Genomic DNA, 24,697 nt, shown 5'->3' with positions numbered 1-24,697 from the left:
TGCTCAGGCTGGTCTCGAACTCCTGAGCTCAAACAATCTGCCTACCTCGGCCTCCCAGAGTGCTAGGATTACAGGCGTGAGCCATCGCACCCGGCCAATCATTTTTATTATAGCATACTTTTGTATTTAACCCCCTGGCCTTAGCCTCTGGGTCTGTTTCAAGTGGGGTGGTCACAGCATCCTCAAGTATTCACATTGTTGAGTTCACTACCTGGTTTTACTGTAGGTACCTGTTTTCCTAGTACCTACAGGTACTAGGAAATTGATGTCAGACAGCTCAGTGCTGTCTCTGAATGTCTGGAAACAGATTTTATTTGTTTCTCTGGGCATGATCACCCCATGAGGGAGTGACTGAAGGCACTCTTCCAAATGCTCTAGGACTGGTGGAATCCATTAAGAAAAATTGTCAGGGAATAGAAGGATGGAAGGCATTTGCAAACACATATCAATCATGCCTCTAACAGAAACCACAAAGACAGGTGCAGGCAGGTTTCAAGGGAGACAACGTGCTCATTCAACCCCATCATGAGAGAAAGTGGTTTGCACACCAGCCAAATTGATTTATAAAGTGGGGTTTAAGAGCTCAGTCTTTAATGTCAGAGAGACCTTGGATCAAATCTCAGGTCTGCAGCTTACTAGCTGTGTGATTTCAAGCAAGTTACTGAAGCATTTTGTGTCTCAATTTCACAATCTTTAAAATGAAAAGGATAAAAGCATTTACCTTATTGGGTGGTTGTGCGAGAATTAAGTTATCTGACACATAATAAGCATAATCCAAATTGTAGTCATTATCACTTCGATGTTATTTTGTTGTGGTTTTCTGGAAGTGCTGGGTAACCTTCTATCTCCTGACTTTAACACTTTCTCATTCTACATCAACAGGGAAGAGAGAACTTCTCTGCCCCAGTGGGGGTCATTAGTGCTGCTTGTCAATATTTCTACTTCTCTTTTTAACTGGGCATATACACGTCCTGGTCTCCTTGTGGTTGGGGGAGTGTAGTTCTGGCCAGTGGGGCATTAGAGCAAATGATGTGAAACTTCTGGGAGGAAGCGTGTAATTGCTGGTTCGAGACCCACCAAAGCACTCTATTCCCTCTGGCATGGCAACTCACAATGCCACATACTCTAGCTGCTCCATCAACCTGAGTCTCTCAGTAACTTTGAAGGGCAGAGTCCTCCTGTCACCTTGCAGTGCTCCTGTAGCACAAGCAAAACACACACTTTTGCTCTTAGCCATTGAGATGGTAGGGTTGCCATTATAATATATCTAGCTTGTACTGAGTGACATCACATCCCTAGCCCTGGTCCAGTGATTCTCAACTGTGGAGATTTACAGCACCCCCCAACATCCCCTAGGGACATCTGGCAATGTCTGAGGGTATTTTGGTAGTCACAACAGGGGGTACCAGTATCTACTGAGTAGGGGTCAGGGATGCTGCTAAACATCCTACAATGCACAGGACAGCCCCCTACAACATTGAATTATCCAGCTGAAAATGTCAATAGTGATCTAGCCCAATTCTGAGCTTCTCTCAGGCCCTCAAACTCTTCACCCTCTGAAACTCTCCCCATATCCCACTTCCTGTGATCAGAGAACATATCCATAGTGCCAGGTGCACCACAGGGACCATGCTTATTTCTCACTATGCTTGGTTACCTGGGACACTGAGAGCTAAGGTGGGGACAATAAACATTCCCCCATGAGTATTCTGTAGACCACCCACGCAAAAGGGTACCCTGGGGGTTGCACCAGACCTGAAGACCAGACACTGCAGGAGAAACCAATCATATTTCCCCTGCAGGGGTCTCTTTCTGTTCTTCCATCGTGAGCTGCTAATTTTGTCATTGAGTTATAGTCTTTCCTGACGTCTTATGGCAAAATTGCACAAAAGCCATATCCTGGATCATTAAACATTTTAGTTTAAAGGCTTGGAAGGGTAGGGGAATTTGACATAGATATGAGATGGCCCAGACTTCTGATATCCAATATCAGAAGGTGGGCAAGGTCTGGATTGGATTTCTAATAGCCCTCCTTCAAAGAGTGTGACCAGTGTATCTGGTAGAGGTTCAAACACGATTTGTCCAAGGTAACATGATTAGTGGCATACCCATAACCAGAACCCAGACCTGCTCACTCCCAAATTTTTAGTCTTCTAAAATATATGTTGGCTATGGGAGAGGGTTTGGTGAGTGGGTGGTAAATGCAATGCATGGTGGAATTGGCTTGCCCTTCTGATTCTGGGGGCCCTGGTGGCTCCTTTAGAGGTATGAAGAAGCTGGAAGAAAAGACAGGTAAGGGAGATAACAAAAACTAAACACAAATGCCAACATCCTTTGTGTGATGGTGCCTCAATATCATCTTACCTTCCAAACCTAGGTAATTCAATTTGTCACTGCAGTTCATTAACGACTTGCACCCCAAATTGGTTGCTTTGCTGGGATATACACTCTCAAATCTCAGTGCAAGAAAGAGTCCCCTACCCTAGGACAGCTCTGTTCTGATTTTAAACCTCTGAAAAACCATTACAAGTACTCCCTCTCCAACTGCACTCATTTTACAAAGCAAATAAATTGCAATATAATACAGGAGTGCAATTTTTCAACACGTATTTCTTGAGGCCTACCATGTGTGATGCACTGGTGAGAGAGGAACAAATCAGGCTGGTTCCCACTCCAATGGAGCTTACTTCCTAATGGAAGAGACTGACCATAAGCAATAATCAAATTATGGTTGATAACTTGTGCTCAAAAGGAAATATTGTGTTGAGATAAAAGAATGGCTCAGGGATCATGCTCTAATATTCAGTGAAGGCCCCTTGGAGGCAGTGGCATTTAAGCTGAAACATGAAAAATGAAAAGGATGGAGGGGCAGTGTATTCAAGGAGAAAGAACAATCTAGAAAGAGCACACAGCAAGCATATCATACCTGGCATAGACATTGTCTTATTTTGAACTTCCTCATAGTCTTGTGAAGCAGGTGTTTGTGGTAGGCAGCTTCTGACACAGCCTATAATGATCTCTGTCTTGGCATTCATGCCTTTGTGTAATCTCTTCCCCTTGAGTGAGGTCTGGACCTAGTGACTGCTTCTAACAAATCTAATGCAACAGAAGCCATGGAGTGTTTCTTCTGTGACTTCTATCTCACTAGCAGACTCTCTCTTGCTGGTACGAGCTGTCATGTTGGAAAGTCCCTCATGGCAAGGAAATGAACACCTCAGTCCAACAGCCTACAAGGAACTGCAACCTTCCAACGACCACTGAGTGAGCTTGGATAAAGATCCAGCCCTCTTTGGGAGGACTGTGACTCCAGCCAACACCTTCTTTGCGGCCTATGAGTGACCCTGAAGCAGAAGACTCAGCTAAACTTTGCGCAGATTCCTGACCCTCAGAAACTGTGAGATAAAAAATATCTATTGTTTCAAGCTGCTAAGTTTTGGGGGAATGTGTTACATAGCAATAGATAATATAGCGTTCATTCATTTGCTCACTGCTTCATTCATTTAATGATCTGAGATTTCCTGCAGGCCAGGGAATGGCCTAAGGAAAGGAACATGTACTTCATGGCCTCCTGATGCTCGTAGACTCATAGAGGGAGATGACATGCATGGGACTAAATCACAGGACAACTGTATTGTGTACTTTTCCAGTGGTTGCAATGTCTTGTGGTGGAAACAAATCAAAGGGAGATAACAACTCTGCCTGGCAGAATTGGGGAAGGCAGGAAGTAAGGAGACTGAGGCTCTGGGAGAGTAAGAAGCTGCCCAAGGTCACACAGCTCTTCTGATTCATTCTGCTCTGCCTGCCCACAGGAGAGGGCATGTGTTTATCTCCAGTGTAAGACTGTCTGTTTTGATCTACAAGACTCGACTGCTTCTCTCTTATGCTCCTTGATGATCTAAAAACTATGTGCTGAAATGCATGCTTTATTGCAAATATAAGATAGGCGATAGGTTAATCAGGGTTCTGTGACAAAGATTAAAGGTATACTTCCAATTAACTTTCATAAATCAGAAATCAGACACTAATCTAACTTGTCGCTCTGCACGTGTTCACTCAGGTTTGAGGGCATGCATCTCCACACAAACAAGATGCTGGTGTTGAACAGAAAATCACTGAGACCATGCTTCACGATGAAGTTAGCAACAGAAATTAGTGATGTAGAAATGTAACAAAAGCAGTGATGCCAGGAGAGTATCCATGGGCGCAGCAGAATTGGAAGAAACTTGTCTGAGAGAGGAGCCTAAGGTCTTTATTTTTGGTTTCATAATTTGCCAAACCTGCAAACACAGAAGGAGCCTAATTAAAGTTAATGAGAAATAATCTCCATTTTAAAAGTCTTATTAATTTGTTACTTTTGTACAGAGCTCTTGTGCATTTTTTTCCTGAGGTTATGTCATATAGTACATTCAAAATTTAAATTAAAAAAGACCCTGAGAAATTTGAGTTTTATCTCTTTTTTCCTTCCTTTCTTGCTCTCCCCTTCCATTTTATGGTGCATAACATATTTATTTTTAAGCATATTTTATTTATAAGGCATACGTATATTAATAGAAAAGTGCAAATTTTAAGAGCACAGTTTGGTGAATTTTTACATGTGTACCCACTCAACCAACACAAGATATAGAACGATGCTGCCCCAAAGAGCTTTCTGTGATGATGGAAATGTTCTATCTGTTATCCATTTTAGCAGCCATAAGCCACATGTGGCTATTGAATATTAGAAATTGGCTCATGCAATTGAAAAATTGAATTTTAAATGTTATTTAAGGAGGTTGCTATTATTTTGGACATTACAGATTTATAACATTTCTATCATCTCAGAAGCTCCCTGGTGCTCCTTTAAATCCATACCTACCCAGTACCTTTACCTTCCTCCTTCCCCTGCTGAAGTACCCACTACTCTGATTTAGATCACCATCAATTAGTTTTTCCTGGTCTTGAGCTTTGTATAATGAAATCCTATTATATATGCTCTTTGGGTTTGGATATTTCCTTTCAATATAATGTCCGTGAGAGTCATCCTTTTGGTTGAACATGATAGCCGTTTTTTTAACTGCATTCTATTGTATAAATATGCCATAGTTCATCCATTCTACTATTGATACATATTTGGGTTTTCCCAATTTTAGGAATGGAACTGCTATAAATATTCTTGTGCATACCTTTGGTGGACAAATACCCTAATTTCTCTTGAGTATGTACTAATTGGTGGAATTTCTGAGTCTTATCCTCAGGGGTCAGTGGTGCATCCAGTCTTACACACCCAATTTCACTCTCACTTCACTTTTCTATGTGGTTTTGCTAGGTTTATTGTAATCAAGACAGTATTTTAAGATGGAAAAGCAACGCCTGCCCATCTCAGGGTGACGCAGTGAAGTAGTTATGCTTCTCAATAACAAAAGGATCAGACAGAAAATGTGTTCTTTTCTTTGAAAGGCATTTGAAATAATGATAACAAGCTGATGACTCTCCAAACTGCCAATTAAAAAACATTATTGAACATATCTTTCTACATTTGCTAATAGTTTCCTAAGAACAAAAATATTTCCACATTAAAAAATTTTGATTCTTTTTTCATTGGGAGAGGTCAATGACCTTCAGGGCCTGATTCCATGTTTTATGTAGTGTTTTTTTTTTTTTTTAACTCTAGCAATAAAAATATTATTTTCTAATAAAACATTGCCTGTTTACTAAAAGAAATTGGTAAAATAAGTTGGGCACATATTGGCTCTAAACAGTTAGTTATATATAATACAAGGGCATGTCAACAATAATCATGGCCTGAGGAACTGTGGTAGATTGGAATGTGGCCTAAACCTTCACTCTGATTGTAGCCACACCACTTGCAATATGAATTCACAGCTGCTCCCACCAAGAGATGGAGTCTGTTTCTCCTCTCCTTGAACCTTGGCTAGCCTTGTGGCTTCCTTTGCCAATAGAATACAGTGGAAGTGACAGTTCTGAACCAAGACTTCCCGAGGCCTTGAACTTTTCCACTCTTAGAACCCTGTCCCGTGGCCACGTGAAGAAGTGTACGGTGCGGAATCATCCCAGCTGACGCTATCCTAGATCAATCTATAGTCATCTGACTCTCAAATAGAACAAAGCTTCCTACCGAACTCTCAGCTGACAACATATACGTAAATGAACCCAGCTAAGACCAGAAGAACCACGCAGCTCATCCGTAGGCTTGTGAGCAATATTAAATGTTTCTTGTTTTAAGCAATTGAGTTTGAGGATAGTTTATTATGCAGTAATAGCTAACTGATACAGGCATCAGAACAGTAAAATAAATGCACCCCTTATAAAGGCAAGGGCTTTCCAGCTTTTAAATAATCCCTGTTAAGTTCCTTGGCTTCTCTATAAATAGAGATTTCAGACTTCTGATCTCTTGTTCAGTTTCCAAATCTATTCAGATTCCACCATTACTCTTGGGTAGTGAGGAGAACCATCTAGCTTGAGTTCTCAAATCTTTATCTCAGCCAACCTTTCTTTTCCTTCCTTCCGGTTTCACAGAAGAAGTCTTTTAACGTTAACACATTAGTATTGATTTCAGGAAGCAATTATGCCAGTATAGTTCAGAAAAGTGGACAATTCAGGTTGAAAACCGAGAATGAGAGAGACAAAGGAAGAGATTCTAAATTAGGACAGTTGTCATAATAAAGAGAGGTTGGTAGGTAACACTACAACCATATTATAGTTATACCTGTGTCTTACTAGTGGCTGCTACTCATAATGCATACTTATTTTAAATGTTGTTTGTGTTAGTTAGCTATTGCCACAATAATGCTGGATGACAAACCACCCTTGAACTCAGTGGCTTACACCAATACATGTTTATTGTCGTGTTCATGGGTCTGTGAGTTGGCTGGTGTTCACTTATCTAGACTGGGCATGGCTGTAGGTTTTAGACTGTGGGTTACTTTAGAATGTGAGGTTGGCTGGGTTTGGTTCGAGGCTGTGAGTTCCAGTTAGGTTTGTTTCATGTGTATCATACTGAGGCATAAGCTAGTAGGGGGTAACTACCTGGGACATGTTCTTCTCCTGGAAGCTCACCAAACTGTGATGGCAGCAAAACCACGTGCACAAGCATGTCTCAAGCCCTCTGCTCTTTAATTCCCATTGACAAAGCAAGCATGATAGCTAGGCCCAAGGTCAAGAGGTGGAGAAGTTCACTTAAAGCCCCCCAAGCCACAGTAGGGTGTTTAATTTTAATGCAGGGGAGTGAAGAGTTGAGAAAAATTATTCAACCAACCACATTGTATTTATGATACAATTTCTTCTCCACTCTGGTCCATCATTGGGTAAAAGAGGATAGCAGACATCTCTGATACTCTCTCTTCATTCAGCCTAAACAGTCTCATTCAAACAACTCAACCAGTACCTTCTCTGTGGAGTGGCCACTGACCAATCAAACCCCGTTGTTATCTGAGATCTCCAAAGTCCTCCAGCTACTGAAGCTTCTTGTACCACTGTGCTGCTTCCCCCATCCCCAATGCCACTAACTACCATGACCAACCCAGGCTATCATTTACTGAGTTGCTTTCGTAGGCAGCCTCTTCATAAACCTTATTTCTATCTGGTAGTTATTAATATCTCTGCTTTATAGTTAATTAACTTGCTAAAAGTTACATAGATAATAAGTAGCTCAGCTTGGATTCACACTACCACCATATATTAAAATTATCTACCGTTTCACATATTGACTTTACACTGTGGATAAATTTTGCTTGCATATTAGTTTGTTCCCTCAAACTGCATTGTATGCTTCTTGAAGGTGCTTCTTCACACTGTTCCCAGGGCACAATGTGATTGTTTCATTTCAAGAACTGATTCCAGAGAACCAGTTAAACTCTACATATCATTATTCATCAGAATGGAACTTTCTCAAGACATGAGAATTCAGTTAATTAATGGTAGCTAATATTACCTAGCACCACCACCTTATTACATGCCTATTATCAGTATTCCCATTTTATATATGCAGAAAGTGAGGCTCAGAGGGGTCAACTGACTGAATCATGATCAAATAAGTAGCAGAGCCAGAATGCAAACCTAAATCTCTGTAGATTCCTATGTTTTAACTACTGATATTCTATATTTAATTTCTGTACAATACAGGACTAAATTATAACTATTCTGAAGGTTTTATCTGTAAAATTCTATAAAGACCAACCCATGGTAAACCCCTAATCATATACCAAGTCTTGGCTCAAGAAACAATAAGTGACAATGACAGTTAAAATTTTTTAAAATACATATATACTAAGCATGGCGCTAAGTGATTTATTACCTTATCACAGCCTCACAAAAAATGCAGTAAGGCACATTCTGTAATTATTCCCATTTTATAGATACTGATGCTTAGAGAAGTGACTTATCCAAGATTTACGGTGGTGAGGAGTATAACCTATAATGAGTCTAGGATAGTAAGCCTCTGATGTCACATTCTGAGCTCCTGTGTTATACAATGACACTGTCTTCAGTTCCAATGTCATAAACACCCATAACTTCCATTGTTCACAGAATGGATGGACTAAATTTTATGTTAAAAACTTTTTAATTAAAAAGGTAAGATCCTATATCCATAGGGTAATTTTTTGGAAAGTAAATAATTCTTGGTGTTATGATGTGATAATTATTTAATTCAGGGGTTGACAAACTGCAGCCCTTGGGTCAAATGTGCCAGCTAACTGTTTTTGTAAATAAAGTTTTACTAGAACACGGCTATGCCCATATCTTTATTTATTGTCTATGGATGCTTTTGCCACAATGACAGAATTAAGCAGTTGGTACAAAGACCATAGATAGGGCCCCAAAAGCCTGAGATATTTAGCAACTCCTGGTTTAATTCTTAACTTAAAATCTTTGTAATTTGAATTTTCATGCATGCTTTTTGTGGCTGTTCTTCCTCCAAAGAGAAACTTGTTTTAATCCTGGGGTCACTGGGCCCAGCTGGGAAGATGCTCATGTTGTAAAACTACCAAGTAGCCACTTTTCCAGGTCATCCAATGGGCCATATTACACACGAGCAATGACAAGAACAATGAACATTTCCTATCATTCAACCATCCTGTGAACCCTGTAGGGCTTTGCTAAATATATTTTGAAAAATTCAACCAGGAAACACTTGTATTGCTATGGTAGAATGTAAACGAGTGAAGCAAACATAAACCTAAGCAGACATATCCATTAAAATCATAATTAGCCAATACACAGAATTGAGTCCTCAGCTGAATTTTCTTTTCCTCCAACAAATTTTAGGATAAAAGGGAGCAGGCTATATAGAAGAGAGTCATAAAATATTTAGTAATACACACACATACCTATCTTGTTAGAATACAGACATATCAATAAAATTTTTATGTAATCTCGAAAATCCTCTCTATTAAAAAGATATACTCCTTGAGAGCTTGCTTTGGGGTCATGCAATCTTGAGTTCAAATCCCAGCTCTACTGCTGACTGCCTGTTTGATTGACTTTGGAAAAATTGTTTAGCCTTCCCCTCCCTCTCCCTTTTAGCTTCCTTAATAAAAGGTGGGTAAAAATGTCTACAGGTTTGTTCTGAGGATTAAATATGATTATATATATGTATATATTGTACTAGGCTTTGTGTCTGGCACATAGTAAATGCTTAATATTTGGTAGGTATCATTGCTGTTCAAACTGGAGGTCAGAACACAGAGCACGAGTCCTCCGCTGATGAAGAGGTCATCCTAAAAGATTGATGTAGAATCATTCACTAGCCAGGAAGGAAAACAAACTAATGTAGTATATTCATATTTTCAAAAAAGGATTGAAACAAAAAGGGTTAACAGTAAAGTTTAATCAGTGTACTGCACTCCATTACCCAAGCTTCTGCTAATTTGGGGTCTGAGCCTCTGAGGAGGCAAGGAGGCTGCATGATGTTAGCAGAAGGTCAAGTCAGATCATGACCACGGGGCGTCTGGGCTGCTGCAATGTGTTAGAAGGCTGGTAACGTATCTCCATTTGCAAGGCTGTGCTCGATGGTTTGTAACAGGTTTTATCATTTGGCAAAAGGTAGAAAAAGTAGAAAATACTATTTCTGTATGCCTTTTTCTAAAAGGACCCCTTCTTTAACACCTGTGATTACAATTTTATGGCTCAATGCTTAAGAAAGGACTTTGAATAAATGAGCATATTTGTGATTCAGTTTTGGTAACAAAGGACAGAGATTGCTGAAACATCTACAGCAGTTTTGAAGGCTGCCTAGAAAATGCTCAATTCCCTGTTCTTTAGACGCGGCATGCCCACTGTCTCTCAATTTCAACTTTCCATTGCGGGTAGTCTCTCAGTAACAGCAGGTGCAATCACATAGAAATCTCTGGCCATGTGTTCTAGAAACAACTGACAGAGACGTAAGAAAAATCATGATGAGATCTTCAGACAATTATTGCTCTGGGAAATTAAATATTGCTCTCTGGCCCTGTACCCCCACATCCTTAATGCCTCTAATTTTGTCCCTACTAACAGAGTAGAACATGTTCATGGGGTATGTACATCTTGATCTCTTTTCACATTCAAAGAATGCTGGAATTAAAGTACATCTGGAAAGCAAAGTCATTTAAAACTGGCAGTCCACCAAATATTTAATGACCGTTAGAGGCATTGCATGACTTTGGAAAGACAAGATTTAATTTTGGTCCCTTTTTAGTCAACCATGGGATGGGAGAGACAAGGTTGAGTGTGGCCAGAGGGAAAGTTTACGCCTGGAAGATTCCTGTGACCCTCAGGTGATATCTACATTATAAAATAAGAGTACTGGCAGGTGGATCCAGGTCACAGACTGACAGGCCTGTTTCGTGGCTGTACTTTATCTAGAAAAAAACGCACCTTTGTGTAAAGTGGGCATTTAAGCCCCATGAAGCCATAAATGCCTCAGCCTCTGCATTTACTGAGTCGATATTTAATTGAGCATCTACTTTGTACCAGGCATTGTGTTAGGTGTTGGCCATATAGTGGTGCATGCAATGCACATGGTTCTTTCTCTTAAAGAAATCTAAAGGAGGAGATAGACAATAACAAAGTAAGTAAATATACAAGGTAATTTCAGGTTGTGTTAAGTGCTATCATGGTAATAAATAGGGCATTGTTTCAGGGGGAAAAGCAAACGATGAGAAGCCCATTTAAGGCAGAATGGTAAAGGACAGCTTCTCTAAAAAGGTTACATTTAAACTGATACCTGACAGAGCCAGCCATATGAAACACTGGGGGATGGGGAAGAACAGGGTGACTGATAACCACAGGATGACCCCAACATGAGATATGCCCTACTGTGGTCCCACCCTTGAGCACAGGCAGGACTTATAACTTGCTTTTAATCAACAGCATCTGATAAGGATGAAGAGATTTTGCAGATGTAAAGTTCTTAATCAGTTGACTTTAAATTACTCTAAAAGGGAGATTATTCTCAGGGGCCTGACTTAATCAGGCAATCCTTTTAAATGTACATCTAGAAATCAGAGAGTTGAAGCACCAGAGAAACTCTCTGTTGCTAGATCTGAAAAATTCTGTAGTTGCAAGGAAAGGAGTTATGCCAGTAACATGAAGTGGATCCTTCCCTGCTGAGACTCTAGATGAGAATACATCCTGGCTGGCACCTTAATTGCAGCCTTGCGAGACCCTGAGCAGGGGACTTGGCTAGGTCATGCCTGGACTTCTGACCTAGAAAAATTGTTCAATAATAAATGAGTATCCCTTTAAGCTGCTAAATTCGTGGTAATCTGTTATACAGCAATATAACAAAAACAAATACAACGCTCTAAGCAGGACAACTACGAAGTCATTGAGAGGTGTGTAGTGAGCAAGGAGTAAGAGAGTTGGAGGCACACTGTGCTGTTCTAGAACAAAGAAAGTTCAGGCTTTATCCTCAGCGTATAACATGTGATGCGTGGTGCATAGTAGGTGCTTAAGTCTGTTGAATGAATGAATAAAAGTATGTTTCTAAATAAAAGTGTTTAATACTAAACTGCCATCGCCTCTCTCTGTCCCAGATTATAAAACATTTCTTCAGTAGATATTTATTGAAAGACCATTATATGCAAAAACCTGTACTGTTATTACAGGGTCAGAAAAAGTGATTTAGAAAAAGAGCCTGGCCCAAGAAGCAAATTTGCAGCCAAAAAAACTACCGGAAACTTCTGGACCAGGAAAAAGCTATGTAGTTAAACGGAGATTAAAAACCCTGTAATGAGGTATGGATACAACCCAGCAATCTGGGTCGCAGCTGAAAGCCTGATAATTTGAGGTTTCTCTTCAGAGTCTAATAAACTATTTGAAAAGCTGCCAAGTGCTAATCAAGTCTAAGGAAGATAGCACTATAATAAGATAACCACATCATCAAAGGCCATGTCGATAATGGATTGGAAGAAAGGAAATGAAGTGTTAAGAAAATTAGCAGGTCAATAACGATGGAGAATTCAATACTAAAAATGCAAAGGTGTTTATAGATTGGGGAGTCGTATTTCATGTGTCTCAAGTCTGCCAGACTTCTCTGAAAAAAATCGCTGGAAATTCAGAGAGGATAAATGAAAACAATGTGGTCATCTTCTATTAGCTGGAGTGTGCATGTTATCCCTGTTGCCAATTAGGCACATATGATGGCTAAGGTGAAGGCCAGAGTCCTGTTGCTGATGTTTCTAGGAGCTAAGAGTATGAGCTGTAATTGCACAACCGGAAATGGCATTTTCAAAGAGCAAAATCAAAATATGAGGAAACAGCAGCTTCCTGAGCTCATACTTAGCCACATCCCTTCACAATTAGCTGGGTTGGTTCACTACAAAGAGTTTATTTGCATTTAAAAGTACAGGAAGACGTAGGCTGGACTCCTAAAATGCGACTCTGAGGTGTTTTTCAAGGGTAAATGTCCACACATTTTAGAATGAGACAATCAAGGATAACTCGTAAAGTTAAGCAGAGAAATAGGAAGTAGCAGACACCTGGTACAACTGGGCATCAAATTGACACCAAATTTAGAGGCCATTAAAGGGAAAGGGGTGAGATGGTGCATTTTAAAAATGGTTTTAAATACCACGTCATCATCATCACCACCACCACCACCACCACCACCACCATCATCAGCTTTGCATTTCATGAAGATGTTCATAGTGGGTCTTAGTCTCATTTCTCAGATGATCCAACTCATTCTCAAAGAGATTACCTTACTTTTTTTGAGTTAGCTTTAGAGCTCAACTCCAATGCTCAAATTAGCTATATAGTTGACTGCTTCCTCTCAAAGGTCTATGAAAAACAAAAACAACACTGATTTTGTAATAAGAGTTGCCAATTATTTTACATTGGTTACTATGTTGAGTATGAGCAACCTCTTTTATGAGACTGACCCATTAATTTGCAAATAAACAAAACAGACTTAAAAATAATTGATGTGCAAATACAGAGACAATGGTTAAGATTCCTTGTTTTTTATGTTTTGATAGACATGGTTCATGTTACAACAGACAACTGATATGTAACTGATATAATCTCTCTTTGATAAATGTTATCTCTCATTTGAGATAAAAACGGTGGTTACTGGCAGAACCTCATAAAGAGAGAGCACAGGCATTTTCAGAAAGCAGCAGCCCGAAATCAGATTACTACAGCTTCCCCTAGGATGAATACGTGTAAGAGGAAAACATTATGCATGTTTCTGGTTTTGGAAGCACCTAGGAATTGCTTTGTTTCCTAAGGAGAAGAAGGTCTAGAAGATGCAAAACAAAACAAGGGCAAGCATGAAAGTGATATAATTTCATTTCTGTACCCTTGCTCCTGTGAGTTGTTGAGTTTTGCACAGCTGATTGTAGTCTATTAGAAGGTGAATTAGTGAATCTGTAATTTCTGAGACCTCATTGCAGGGCCTGAGAGGTCCAGTATTTTTTCCTGGCTGTCCATATGCAGCCTGCCAGCAAGGGAAGAGGAGGGAGGTAAATTAGATCTCTGCTTTGCCGCCTGGCTGTGCAGACTGCGTGTGTGAAAGCAGCTGTGGTCAGTCTGGGGCTTGTCCAGGGATGGCGTCAGAGAGCTCTGTCCCACCAGCCTCACTGCACGAGGACCCTGGCTGTCCTGCCTGTGCCTTACACATCACTGGTGGTGTAAGATGACCTAAGAGGGCCAACCAACGAGGAGTTTCTATTTGAATGGTTAGCTTTCACTTTAATGTATATTATTTTAAAAAAATAAACCTGGAACATTAAAGCTGTGATTGCACATACATCATTTCTTAAGATAAAGATGGGTTTAAAAAAGTGAGTTGGGAGTTGGTTTAATAAGAAATATGAAAGAAAGAATCATCCCAGTGGTAGTTGGAAATGGGAAAAATCATAAAGGCGGTGTGTTAGGGGCTGAGGTCTAAAGAACAATTCAGAAGATGAGTTTCTTCTTATGTCACTGTGTTCGTGATCTCTTTGTTGAGACTTTTGGTATTTGTTTTCATTTACAAAATAACCATATGCTTAAGGCAGAGAATGTGAAGATATAGACAAGCACAAATGAAATCATGTAAATCAATCATAATGCTACCGCTTAAAGATAAGGATAGTTAGGCTGGGCATGGTGGCTCACATCTGTAATCTTACCATTTTTGGAGGCCAAGGTGGGAGGATCACTTGAGGCCAGGTGTTCAAGAGCAACCTGGGTAACTTAGAGAAACTCTGTCTCTACAAAAAAATTTTTAAAAATTAGCCAGGCATGGTGGGGCACATGCCTATCGTCCCAGCTACTTAGGAGGCTGAGGCAGGAGAATTACCTGAGCCCAGGAGTTTGAGGTTGCAGTGAGCTGTGATGATGGCACTAACTCTAGCCACTCTAGCATGGACAACAGATCAAGACTCTGACTCTTAAAAAAAAAAAAAAAAAAAAGGGGGAAGAAAAAAAAAGGAAAAAAAAAGATAACCATAGTTAACATTTTGCTTTTTGCCTATCCAGTACTTTTTCTGTCCTTTTATTCCCCATAAAAACATGGCTGTGCTTGCCTATCCTGTTTCATGGCTGGATTTTCCACCTAGCAATATCTAATGGAGATTTTCCCATGTCGTAAGCTTTCTTGTTTAACAATTCTTTTACTATTGTTTTATTGGATAAAAAGTATACCCTCATATGGGTAAATAAAAATCTAATTAATTAATCCCCTACTGTGGGGAATTAAGCCTGCTTCCACTTTTTCAGTGCCATGTAAAAGGCTGCAATGGACATACTTGGGCTTAACACTCTTGCATACATTTCTGAGTATTTACTTGTAATAAATTCCTAAAGGTGGAGCTCCTGGGCCAAAAGCTTTGCAAATTCTAAAGATGTTGTGCTGCAAATTAACAGATTACAGAAATATCAGATTAATAATTTATTCCAAAAGTAAATTATAAGAATACTCATTTCTATAACATTTGTGATATATTATCATTACAAATATTATCTTTCTTTTCAAAGACTTTGTTTGCCAGTATACTCACATAACTTAGATTACTAAAGAAATAGAAGTCAAAAAATCATAAATTTAGGATTTATTCATAATATATTTTTGTATGTGAATTACCTGTAATATTCTTTTCCCTAATTTCTACTCATACGAAACCCTGAAATAGTAATCAGACTTAGGTATGAGAGTAGCGTATAATACTAAATGACTTAAGTATCCCTGTCTCAAGGAGTACTTTCCTTTACCTTTCTTCTACTTCTCTTTTGGCTAAGGGAATGATCATTATTCCAGGGAGACATTATTTTTGAATATTATGATGATTTTTCCTAACTCATCGAGAAAATGTTAAAGGTAAAATGAGTTGAACGAATCCATTTTTTAGGAGAAAAGCGTAAAATATGGTCCTGCCACTTAACTATATTCAACAAGCTGAAAAACACTGAGATCAGACAGGAAATGGCAATAGCGATGTATTCATTCCAATGATGCTGACGTTTGAGCAAGAACAGAACACATGCATGATAAGCTATTGCAACAAGAAGAAAAATTAATCCCTAGAATAATTTTGTACCTAGCAGGTTTAGGAACAGTTAACTATCTCTGTAATTTTGAATCTTACTTATAACGCAAGTGGGTGATTTTTCAACCTTTTTGAAGCTATGACACCTTCTTGTGATGGACAAGCTGGTGGAGGTGGTAGTGGTGGTGGTACGGCCACCTGCCCAGCCCATTCGAAAACTGCCACGTGAAACCAGGCGCAGTGACTCATGTAATACATGACTCAGAAGGCCGATGTGGGATAATCGCTTGAGGCCAGGAGTTTGAGACCAGCCTGGGCAACATAGTGACACTCTGTCTCTAAAAAAATAAGAAAAATTATCCAGGCGTGGTGGTGCACACCTGTAGTCCCAGCTACTCAGGAGGCTGAGGTGGGGGGAATGGCTTGAGCCCAGGAGTTGGAGGTTGCAGTAAGCTACGATTGCACCACTGCCCTCCAGCCTGGGTGACAGAGTGACACCCTGTCTCTAAAAAATTAATTAATTAATTAAATTAAAAAAGTGCCACATGAGATGCAGGAATATTTTAAATAGAAAGAACAATTGAATGTAATTTTATGTTGAGATTTATTTGAGAATTTCAAAATAATTCTGGACCCATCACAGAAACCCTTAACCTTCAAGTTGGCAATCAATGTTTTAAATTGAAGTTGGCCAAGAGGAAGGCAGATATCAGGAATATCTTTGAATGATATGCATGTCTTACATTATGAAATGCTAAATAGACTACTTCCTAAAACATCCAGAAAATTCTGGGTGAAATGTAACAGTTGATAAGAACCCTGCCTGCTAATTAAAATAATTTGCCATTATTCATTTATTAACTCAATAAGCATTTACTGAGCGCTCAGTACGTGCCAAGAACTATTTCATGCACCGGGAATATTAGTGAACAAAGCAAAGATGAATCTAATGGTTCTTAGAAGGGGAGGGGCAACAAAACCACTGGGGTGGAGGGGGCTTGTTTAAAATGCAGATTCCTAAGTCCTATTCTGAGGCTGCAGAATGGAAGTCTCTAGGGGCTGGGGCCTGGAAATGTGTATTTTAAAAATGCTCCCAAGTAATGCTCACTAAAATTTTCAAAGACTGTAAATATTTGTGAAGTGAACGAATATAACAGTAATGTTAGGTAGGAAATCATGATCTAGGATACCTCACTCCCCAGCCCTCCACCCAGAGAAAATACAGGCCCATTTTGAGGTGGGCCCAAGCAGAACCTCAGCTCGTCTTCTCAGATCCACCTGGAAACTCATGACGTGACTAATATGTGGGTCTGATTAAACTCAGGCCTCATGTAGGCTTTCCATTTTAAATGAATACTCTCAACATCCAGGTGTTAAATCCAGTTGTCTCCCAAGCTGACGAAGTGCAAGTCCTTCAACTGGTAAACACCAACTACTTTAATGGCATCTTTTTAAAAAAAAAAATCCTTATTTTGATTTTTAGCACTTTTGACACAGGGACACCAGGCCTTATTCCTAGGACCAACGTACCCATTAGACACAATAAACTCAGTGCCTAGGGCCCCCGAGTCTTTTAGGGGCTCACAAAAGTGTTTTAATTTCTTCTAAAATAAGAAGAAAAGCATGACTATAATCTAGTCTGGATCATATTCAGCTTTTAACCAGTACAGTCATAAAATATAATTTTTATTTTATTTTTTTTAAATCAAGAAGTGGTCCTCAGAAGTTATAATGTGGCTCTGCTTACCCACAGCTCTGGGCCCAGCTGAGAGACGCCTTACCTGGCAGGCATTGTACAGGAGCTGATGTTCGAACTTCTTGATCCCAAGAATGTTCTGGAACATCTCGTAGAGTTGCTCCTTGCTCAGAATCAGCTCGGAGGCTGCGCTGGCCGTCATCCGGGCCTGCTGCTTCCTGGGGTCCTCTTCCCCGCGGTAGATGGCATCGAACTTGGCCATCCAGGAGCTCAGCACCGTCTCCTTGCTGAGGCCGTCGATCTCGGGCAGGCTGCGCACCCTCTTCTCGATGTGCTTCTTGAAGACCTCCCGAGAGTCGTTGGCGGAGCAGCCCCCGCTCTGCACCATGCGGGCCACACGGTCGCTCTTGAGGAACACCTGTGCGAGATCGGGGCCAGGACAGACGGTGAGAGAGCTGGCCATGGAGGGACCTGTCCCCTGGGGCTGGGCACAGGGCCAACCCCCTACACATGCGTCACAGGAGGTACTACCACGGGTCCCATCCTGCCCTACAACCTCCTACCCAGGCCAATGCAGCCAAGTCACTTGCACGTTTTGTTTCTGTGTCTACATCTACTAAGTGAGAATAACAGTTGTACTCACCAGGTTGCTTCAAGGGCTAAATGAGACAATAATATGAGACGCGGCATATAGTTTGCAGACTCTGTGCTCAGACTGTGCGGGTTCTTTCTCTGCCTTTTTGTGGCTGTGTGACTTTGGGCACATTAACCTCAGGATTCTCATTTACAAAATGGGGATGACAGTAGTCCCTATGTCATAGGTGTTTTAAAATGAGGATTCAATGAGCTAATGCGTGAAAAGCACTGAAAACAGTGCCCGGCCCATGTGAATGCCAAGTGAGTTGTTGCTGTCGTTGTTATTATTCTTACTGTGTATAAAGTACCTGGCATGATATCTGCACATAGCACTAAACATTCACCACTGTTTGTCTCTCATTTTATCCTCTCCGTGATACTTATCATTAATTGGAATTAAACTAGTATTGGGTAAATATGTATTTAATTATCTACTTCCCTTTCTGAAACAGAAACTCCAGGTAGGCAAAGACCGTGTCCTTGTTCCCCACAATATGTTCAGTCTCTAGCATAGCACCTGACACTTTGAAAGTGAATTAACAATGAATGTTGGTGTTACATTCTGTTTATTTTGGAGATGAAAAACCAAGATTCCGGAGAGGAGAGGGACTTGCTCTTGGTAACTCAAATTGTCTGACTACAAACATGTCGTCTTTATACTCCACCCTGGTTCCTCCCTTCCCTCTGGGGCTCTCCTGCCCGGTGGAGAATCCCTGGTCATTTTGCTGGTGCCACCTGCATCCTGAGACCAAGCGATCCATTAAGAACGTTTTACTTTCGCTCCACTGCCCACCATTCGGAAGCCTACGCCTGCTACATGGTCCTGGGGTGTAATACAAGGCAGAGAAGCTTCAGCTTCATATTCAGAGAGAGGAAACATCTGACACTTTTGAGCTGTGTCCTGGTCACACTTGAGAAGGTGCATAAACATCCTTCAAGAGGCAGAGCAAACGTTCATCCCCTGTCAGATTCAGGGATGCCCTTCTTGTCCGAGAGACAGCATTGCTTGGGGGCTGCTCATGCTTCACGCTTCACCACCAAGCTTCCTGGAGGTGGGGAGATGTTAACAAGGTGGGTTCCATTTACTGCTGAACTAATGAACTAATCTGGAAAGGAGGGCTGAGATTTGCTCCGCAGGGTCGAGATCTGGGCCTGCTCTCCTATGTCTGGGAACTGATGCTCAGTTGAGACCTTAGAGTTCATTTGAAAATCAATTACAGAGGGAAACGTTTCAAATGAATCCTCAGGCCTTAGGAGCTAAAGAATTCACCTGATAGCCTGAAATGTTTAATGCAGATGGTTTCTCCATCTAACCTAAACCTCACGAGTCTCAGCTACAGGTACAGATCTCAAAGAACACCAGTTTTGAGGCAAATGGAGGAAGTCTCTGGAGAGGCCACGTAGCATGTGGCAGGAGCTGTAACTATGACCCCGGGCCAGCTGTGCCACTAACTTGCTGTGTGACTTTGGGCAAGTCACCTCCCTTCTCTGATTCTCCAATTTCTTATCCATACACTGAAGGAGTTGATCTATAAGATTTTGGGGTTGTCCTTCCCGTCGTAATCATTATAATCTTCCTCATGTACCCATCTCTCCTTTCTTTGGGTACTCACTAGATGGAAGACACTGTACCAGGTGCCAGGGATACAACAGTGAGGAAAACACAGGTTCAGCCCTCAAAAAGTACAATAGACATGATCCTAGTAATTCCATACAAATATAATTACAATCTGGAACAAGCTGTACCGAGGGAAAGTACAAGGGTCCCTGGGTATCTGTAGCCGGGAAGCTATTCCAACACAGGGTCAAGAAAGCCTTCCTGCAAGAAAACACCTTGGAGATGACACGTGAAAGACGGACTGGTGAGCTGCGAGGTATTTCAGAGAGAAGGAACAGTATGTGTAAAGGCCCTGAGGGCCCGAGGACATAAAGAGGAGCCATCGTGGCTGTGAGAGTGGGGCACTGGGGGGAGACTGATGCAGGGTGGGCCGGAAGGCACCAGGCAGCCAAGGCCATGGGAGGAGTCGTTAGGTTGTTGGTCTGCACTTTAAGGGCACTGGGAAGCCCTTGAAGGTTTTAAGCTGGGATGTGGCACAATCCAGTTCACATTCCCTGGCTTTTTTTTTTTTTTTTTTTTTTGAGACAGAGTCTCACTCTGTTTCCTGGGCTAGAGTTCAGTGGTGTCATCATAGCTCCCTACAACCTCAAACTCCTGGGCTCAAGCAATCCTCCTGCCCCAGTCTCCTGAGTAGCTGGGACTACAGGTGTGTGCACCATGCCTGGCTAATTTTTATAGAGACAGGGTCTTGCTATGCTGCTCAGGCTGGTCTTGAACTCCTAGCCTCAAGTGATCCTCCTGCCTCAGCCTCCCAAATTGCTAGGATTACAGGCCTGAGCCACCATGCCCAGACTCTCTGGCTTTAATGCAGAAAACAGACTGAAGGGAGCTGAGACAATAGTCAGGGAGGCCAGCCAAGAGGTGCTCGTAGGAGTACAGGTGAGGGATGATGGCAGCGGGGACACAAGGGAGTTAATTCTTTGCTGGCAGTTCTAATAAACATCAGAGGGGACTTGGAAACATTCAATGGACAGCGAAGCCATACTCTCCTCCCCATCTGATTATCCCCGTGTACCACAAACGTGGAGTGGGCCCCAGTTATAAGCTCCCAGTCCCCTATTCTCTTCCCCCAAAGCCCTTCCATAGCCGCCATCTGTCACTGTTTTTGTGACTGGTAAATATCTGAATCTCCAGCTAAACTGTAAGTTCCAGGAAGGCAGGGCTGTAGCTCTTTTTTCGTATTACTTCTGAGTGCCTGACATAGTGGCTAGCAGATAGCTGGTGCTCAGTAAACATTTGCTGAAGGAGTGAATGGACAATAAGAACAAAGCAGACTTCTCTGGCAGAGACCATACTGAGTAAGACGATGTCTGGGTGGGGGCAAGAAGGTAAAGGTAAAACTAGCAGACACAATACATTGTTGGTCTTTCAAACACGATTTTCCATGAACCCTGATAACAAGGGGTGAGAAATAAGGATGTTGGCACTCTGCTCCCAGCTGGCCTCCGACACTGGCTGGGTGACCCCTGAATCCTGGACATGCCATCTGCTTCACATCGTCCCTTCCTTTCTACACAGTAGCCACTCAGTAAGTATTTGCTAAGCCACTAGTGGATGACCTTGGACAAGTCACTTAATCTCCATCAACCTCACTCTCCTTCGCTGTCTCAGGAAGTTAATCCAGCCACCCTTCTTTGACAAGGATCAAACTGAGAGGACTTTGAAATGTGTCTGTCGCATGCTAAGGTATGACTGCCAGGCCCCGGAAAGAGGGGAGGATCGGTGGGATGTCAAGAGCATGCAGGAAGGAGGCTGGAGACTGAGGAGGCAGGAGAGGTGACATGCCCCAGGGAGACGAGACAGCCGTGGGGAGACAGGGGCGGCAGGAAACTGACTTTCCAGGCACGTCATCTGTCTCGGCTTCTCAAGTCTGTCAGAAAGGACGTGGGGCCTGGGCCAGCCTCACCCTATAATGAACACAGGCACTAAGTACCAATGTGCTTGTGGGTCTCTAAAACAACAGTAGGAACTCATCTGTGCTGGGAGCTCTGTCTGTATTGTGTGTGTGTGTGTGTTTCTATTTCTAAATTTTAGTGGCTGTCCCAAGGGACTTCAACCCCAGGCACCATTCTATTTGAGCACATCCATAAATCCTCCCTACTTTTCTGCCAACTTCCAGACAGGTCATAATGAGAGATGGAAGATGAACAAACAAATATGGAATCGTGAAGGGCAGTCAATTCAGCAGCTCACCCTCATCCATCAGTCCTTCCCTCCAGCCCCAGAGCCAAGCAAGCTCAAGGTTGTTTTAGACACATGCAAACACACTGGTTGGTACTCAGTGGCTATACACGTTGAGTGGGAGGTTGGTCCAGCTCCCATTTTTTTGCTGATAGGCTGCGAAGCCAGGATAGATCCCTTCCTGTGTTGCAAAAGCACATCATTCCAAGATAGACAAGAAAACCACCCTAGATGTCAGAATTAATAAGGTTTTCAAAACCTACAAACAAATCTGGTTGCTATGAATAAATGGCACATAAGTAATGGAAAGAATAGATGTTGTGTTTAGAAGCATGCGCCCTAGAGTCAGAACTCCTGGGTTCAAATCCTGGCTCCGTTGCTTGCTAGCCTTGCCACCTGAGCAAGTTACTTCATCATCCTGGCTTTAGTTTCCTCACCTTTAAAATGGGGATTGTAACAACCTTCCCTTGTGGGATTTTGGTAAGGATTCAATGAGATCGTGCATACCAGTTGGTTAGCCTGTTGCCTATCACAGGGTAAGAATGTAATAAAAGTTAGCTGTTATTTTTTAATAGAATATCATGCAGCCTTGAAAGAAGATATATATTTTTTTCATTGGCATCCAAAGATGTCCATGATCTACTGGTAAACCAGAGCCTTCCCATGGCAGGGGTGAGGTGGGGCTGGGGACAGGCATGTGACCTTGGATGGAGGACACCTTAGGGAACAGGACAGTTCCTGTCCAAGGAGATTGAAATCAACTGGGCTACATAAGAGAAGTGGGTTATTAATATTTTGTAGTAATATTAATATATTGTAGTAATTTCCCATCTTGATATGGAAGTCAAATAGCTACCTCGACATGTATAAACACATTAAAAATACCTGGAAAGATATGTGCCAAGGTTTAATCACAGTTATCTAGGACGATAGGATTGCAAGTTTATTTTTAACTGTTTAAATTTAGAGATTTTTCTAACATTGGCTGGCTTATTTTTATTATTAACATGTTTTATTTTCATAATCATTTGAAGCACCTCTTTCTACCCGGGAAAATACAAATTTTACCTCCCTTGAGGCAGGGTAAATGTAAGTATCTCAAATGAAATGTGTTTTTGGATCTTAAAAAATATTCTTCACCAAAAAGTAAAGGATCTTGGGGCAAATTTCAAAAGCAGATCCAGGGCCATGACCTTGTTGTAGGTGCTGGTAGATCTGAAGCAAAAGCAGTTGCCTTTCTCTTTTCTATACCCTTTTCCCCTCTCCACCTTGCACCTCCCTTACCCCACACCCAGGCCCCTCAACTAGGGATTGAATTGATTCTATCAACTTTTTAACTCTCTTCTATTATTTCTCTGCAGCATATGTGCACCACACCACCATTCTCCCTCTCTAAGCTTAATACACTAATAATGGAATTTTCCAGGTATATGTAGTCTCATTTAATCTTGAGAACAATTATGCAAGGAAGGTCCTCGTACAGATGAAGAAACTGAGGCTCAGACTTGGCTGAGGTCCCATGGCTAGTGGTTAGCAAGACTAGAATTCAACCCCATCTCTTTTGGACACTAAACTCATCCTCTTAATCACTCTGCCCTCTGCCTCCTCCCTGCTGGGCTTTCCCCACAAGAACAAATGCCTTTAGAAAGGGCAGTTACTCTTCCTCCTGGGATGTATCTGTTTTAAGGCCAGGGAGAAGTTATGGTAGTTTTGCTTATTAGAAAATATATTGCTTCATTTTAGACAAATAGCTGGTATGACCGACTTATACTTTTCTTAGATTAAACAGAAAAGTTCAGCCATAAAAACTAAACAAGATATGTTACCTTATGTCAAGGACACCTACAGTTTTGACTTGTCAACTGTGTTTCCCCTTCTGATAACAGTGCCTCAGTCTTCCTTCCATGAACCCTTTTCCCACTGCACACAGTGGGACTGTCAATCACAGGACCTTGTCCTTCTCTAGCCAAGTGGAGGGTTGTGACCTGAGCTTGACCAATCAGACTTCAGATTCGGAGTGGCACAAGAATGGATCAGGGTTGGAACAGATTCAGACCAATGATGGGGTGCCCATTCTATCTTGCTACCTGGACTCCTGAAGTTAAACTGCTCTGGTCTGTTCTTTTCTGAAGCTTAGTTATTTCCTATAACAACAACAGCAACAACAGCAAACCATTGTTGTTGCTGCCACTCCTGTCATTGTTGTTAGGACTATTATCACTATTAGGGCTTAATTTGACCACAGTCAGTTTCTGTTGCTAGCCACTGAAGAGTTCTGTCCCAAACAACATTCAAAGCTAGTTTGACAAAAATCAACCAGGCCTTTGTTAGAGAAGATCAGCTTTGAAATCTCCCCCAAAACAGAACTCGATCATAGCAGAGTCACTGGCTGAAGCCCAGACATCAGCTGTAGTGTTCTAGAATGGCTATTCACGTGTCTCCCACCATGCTTGATACTCTCACTTCCCTCCAAATCCCCTCGTGTTTCCTTCCAGGCAGGATTTGAGTTTTGTAAAACTTTTCCATGCACCTCTTTTCTCTGATGCCAGGACCAGTGTGTGAAGGAACTAAAAGCAAGCAGGGAGGTGAGGAGGTCAGCGGGAGGATGGAGGGAGG

The 24,697-nt window shown here is 41.6% G+C and overlaps 1 protein-coding gene across 10 annotated transcripts in view; it reads right to left on the bottom strand.

Moving 5' to 3' along the window:
- The window catches only part of CADPS (calcium dependent secretion activator), a 440,985-nt gene that overhangs the window by 312,091 nt on the left and 104,197 nt on the right, over positions 1 to 24,697 (bottom strand). For all 10 annotated transcript variants that reach the window (XM_045529934.1, XM_045529931.1, XM_045529936.1 and 7 more), the window contains one exon: positions 17,732 to 18,064. In XM_045529934.1, coding sequence (XP_045385890.1) covers positions 17,732 to 18,064 — 333 coding nt within the window. The remainder of the gene's footprint in view (positions 1 to 17,731; positions 18,065 to 24,697) is intronic.

The sequence above is a fragment of the Lemur catta genome, chromosome 18 (genome assembly GCF_020740605.2).
Source record: "Lemur catta isolate mLemCat1 chromosome 18, mLemCat1.pri, whole genome shotgun sequence".
Classification (NCBI taxonomy): domain Eukaryota; kingdom Metazoa; phylum Chordata; class Mammalia; order Primates; family Lemuridae; genus Lemur; species Lemur catta.
Note: the sequence above shows the minus strand (reverse complement) of the source record. Positions and strands in the feature narration are given on the sequence as shown.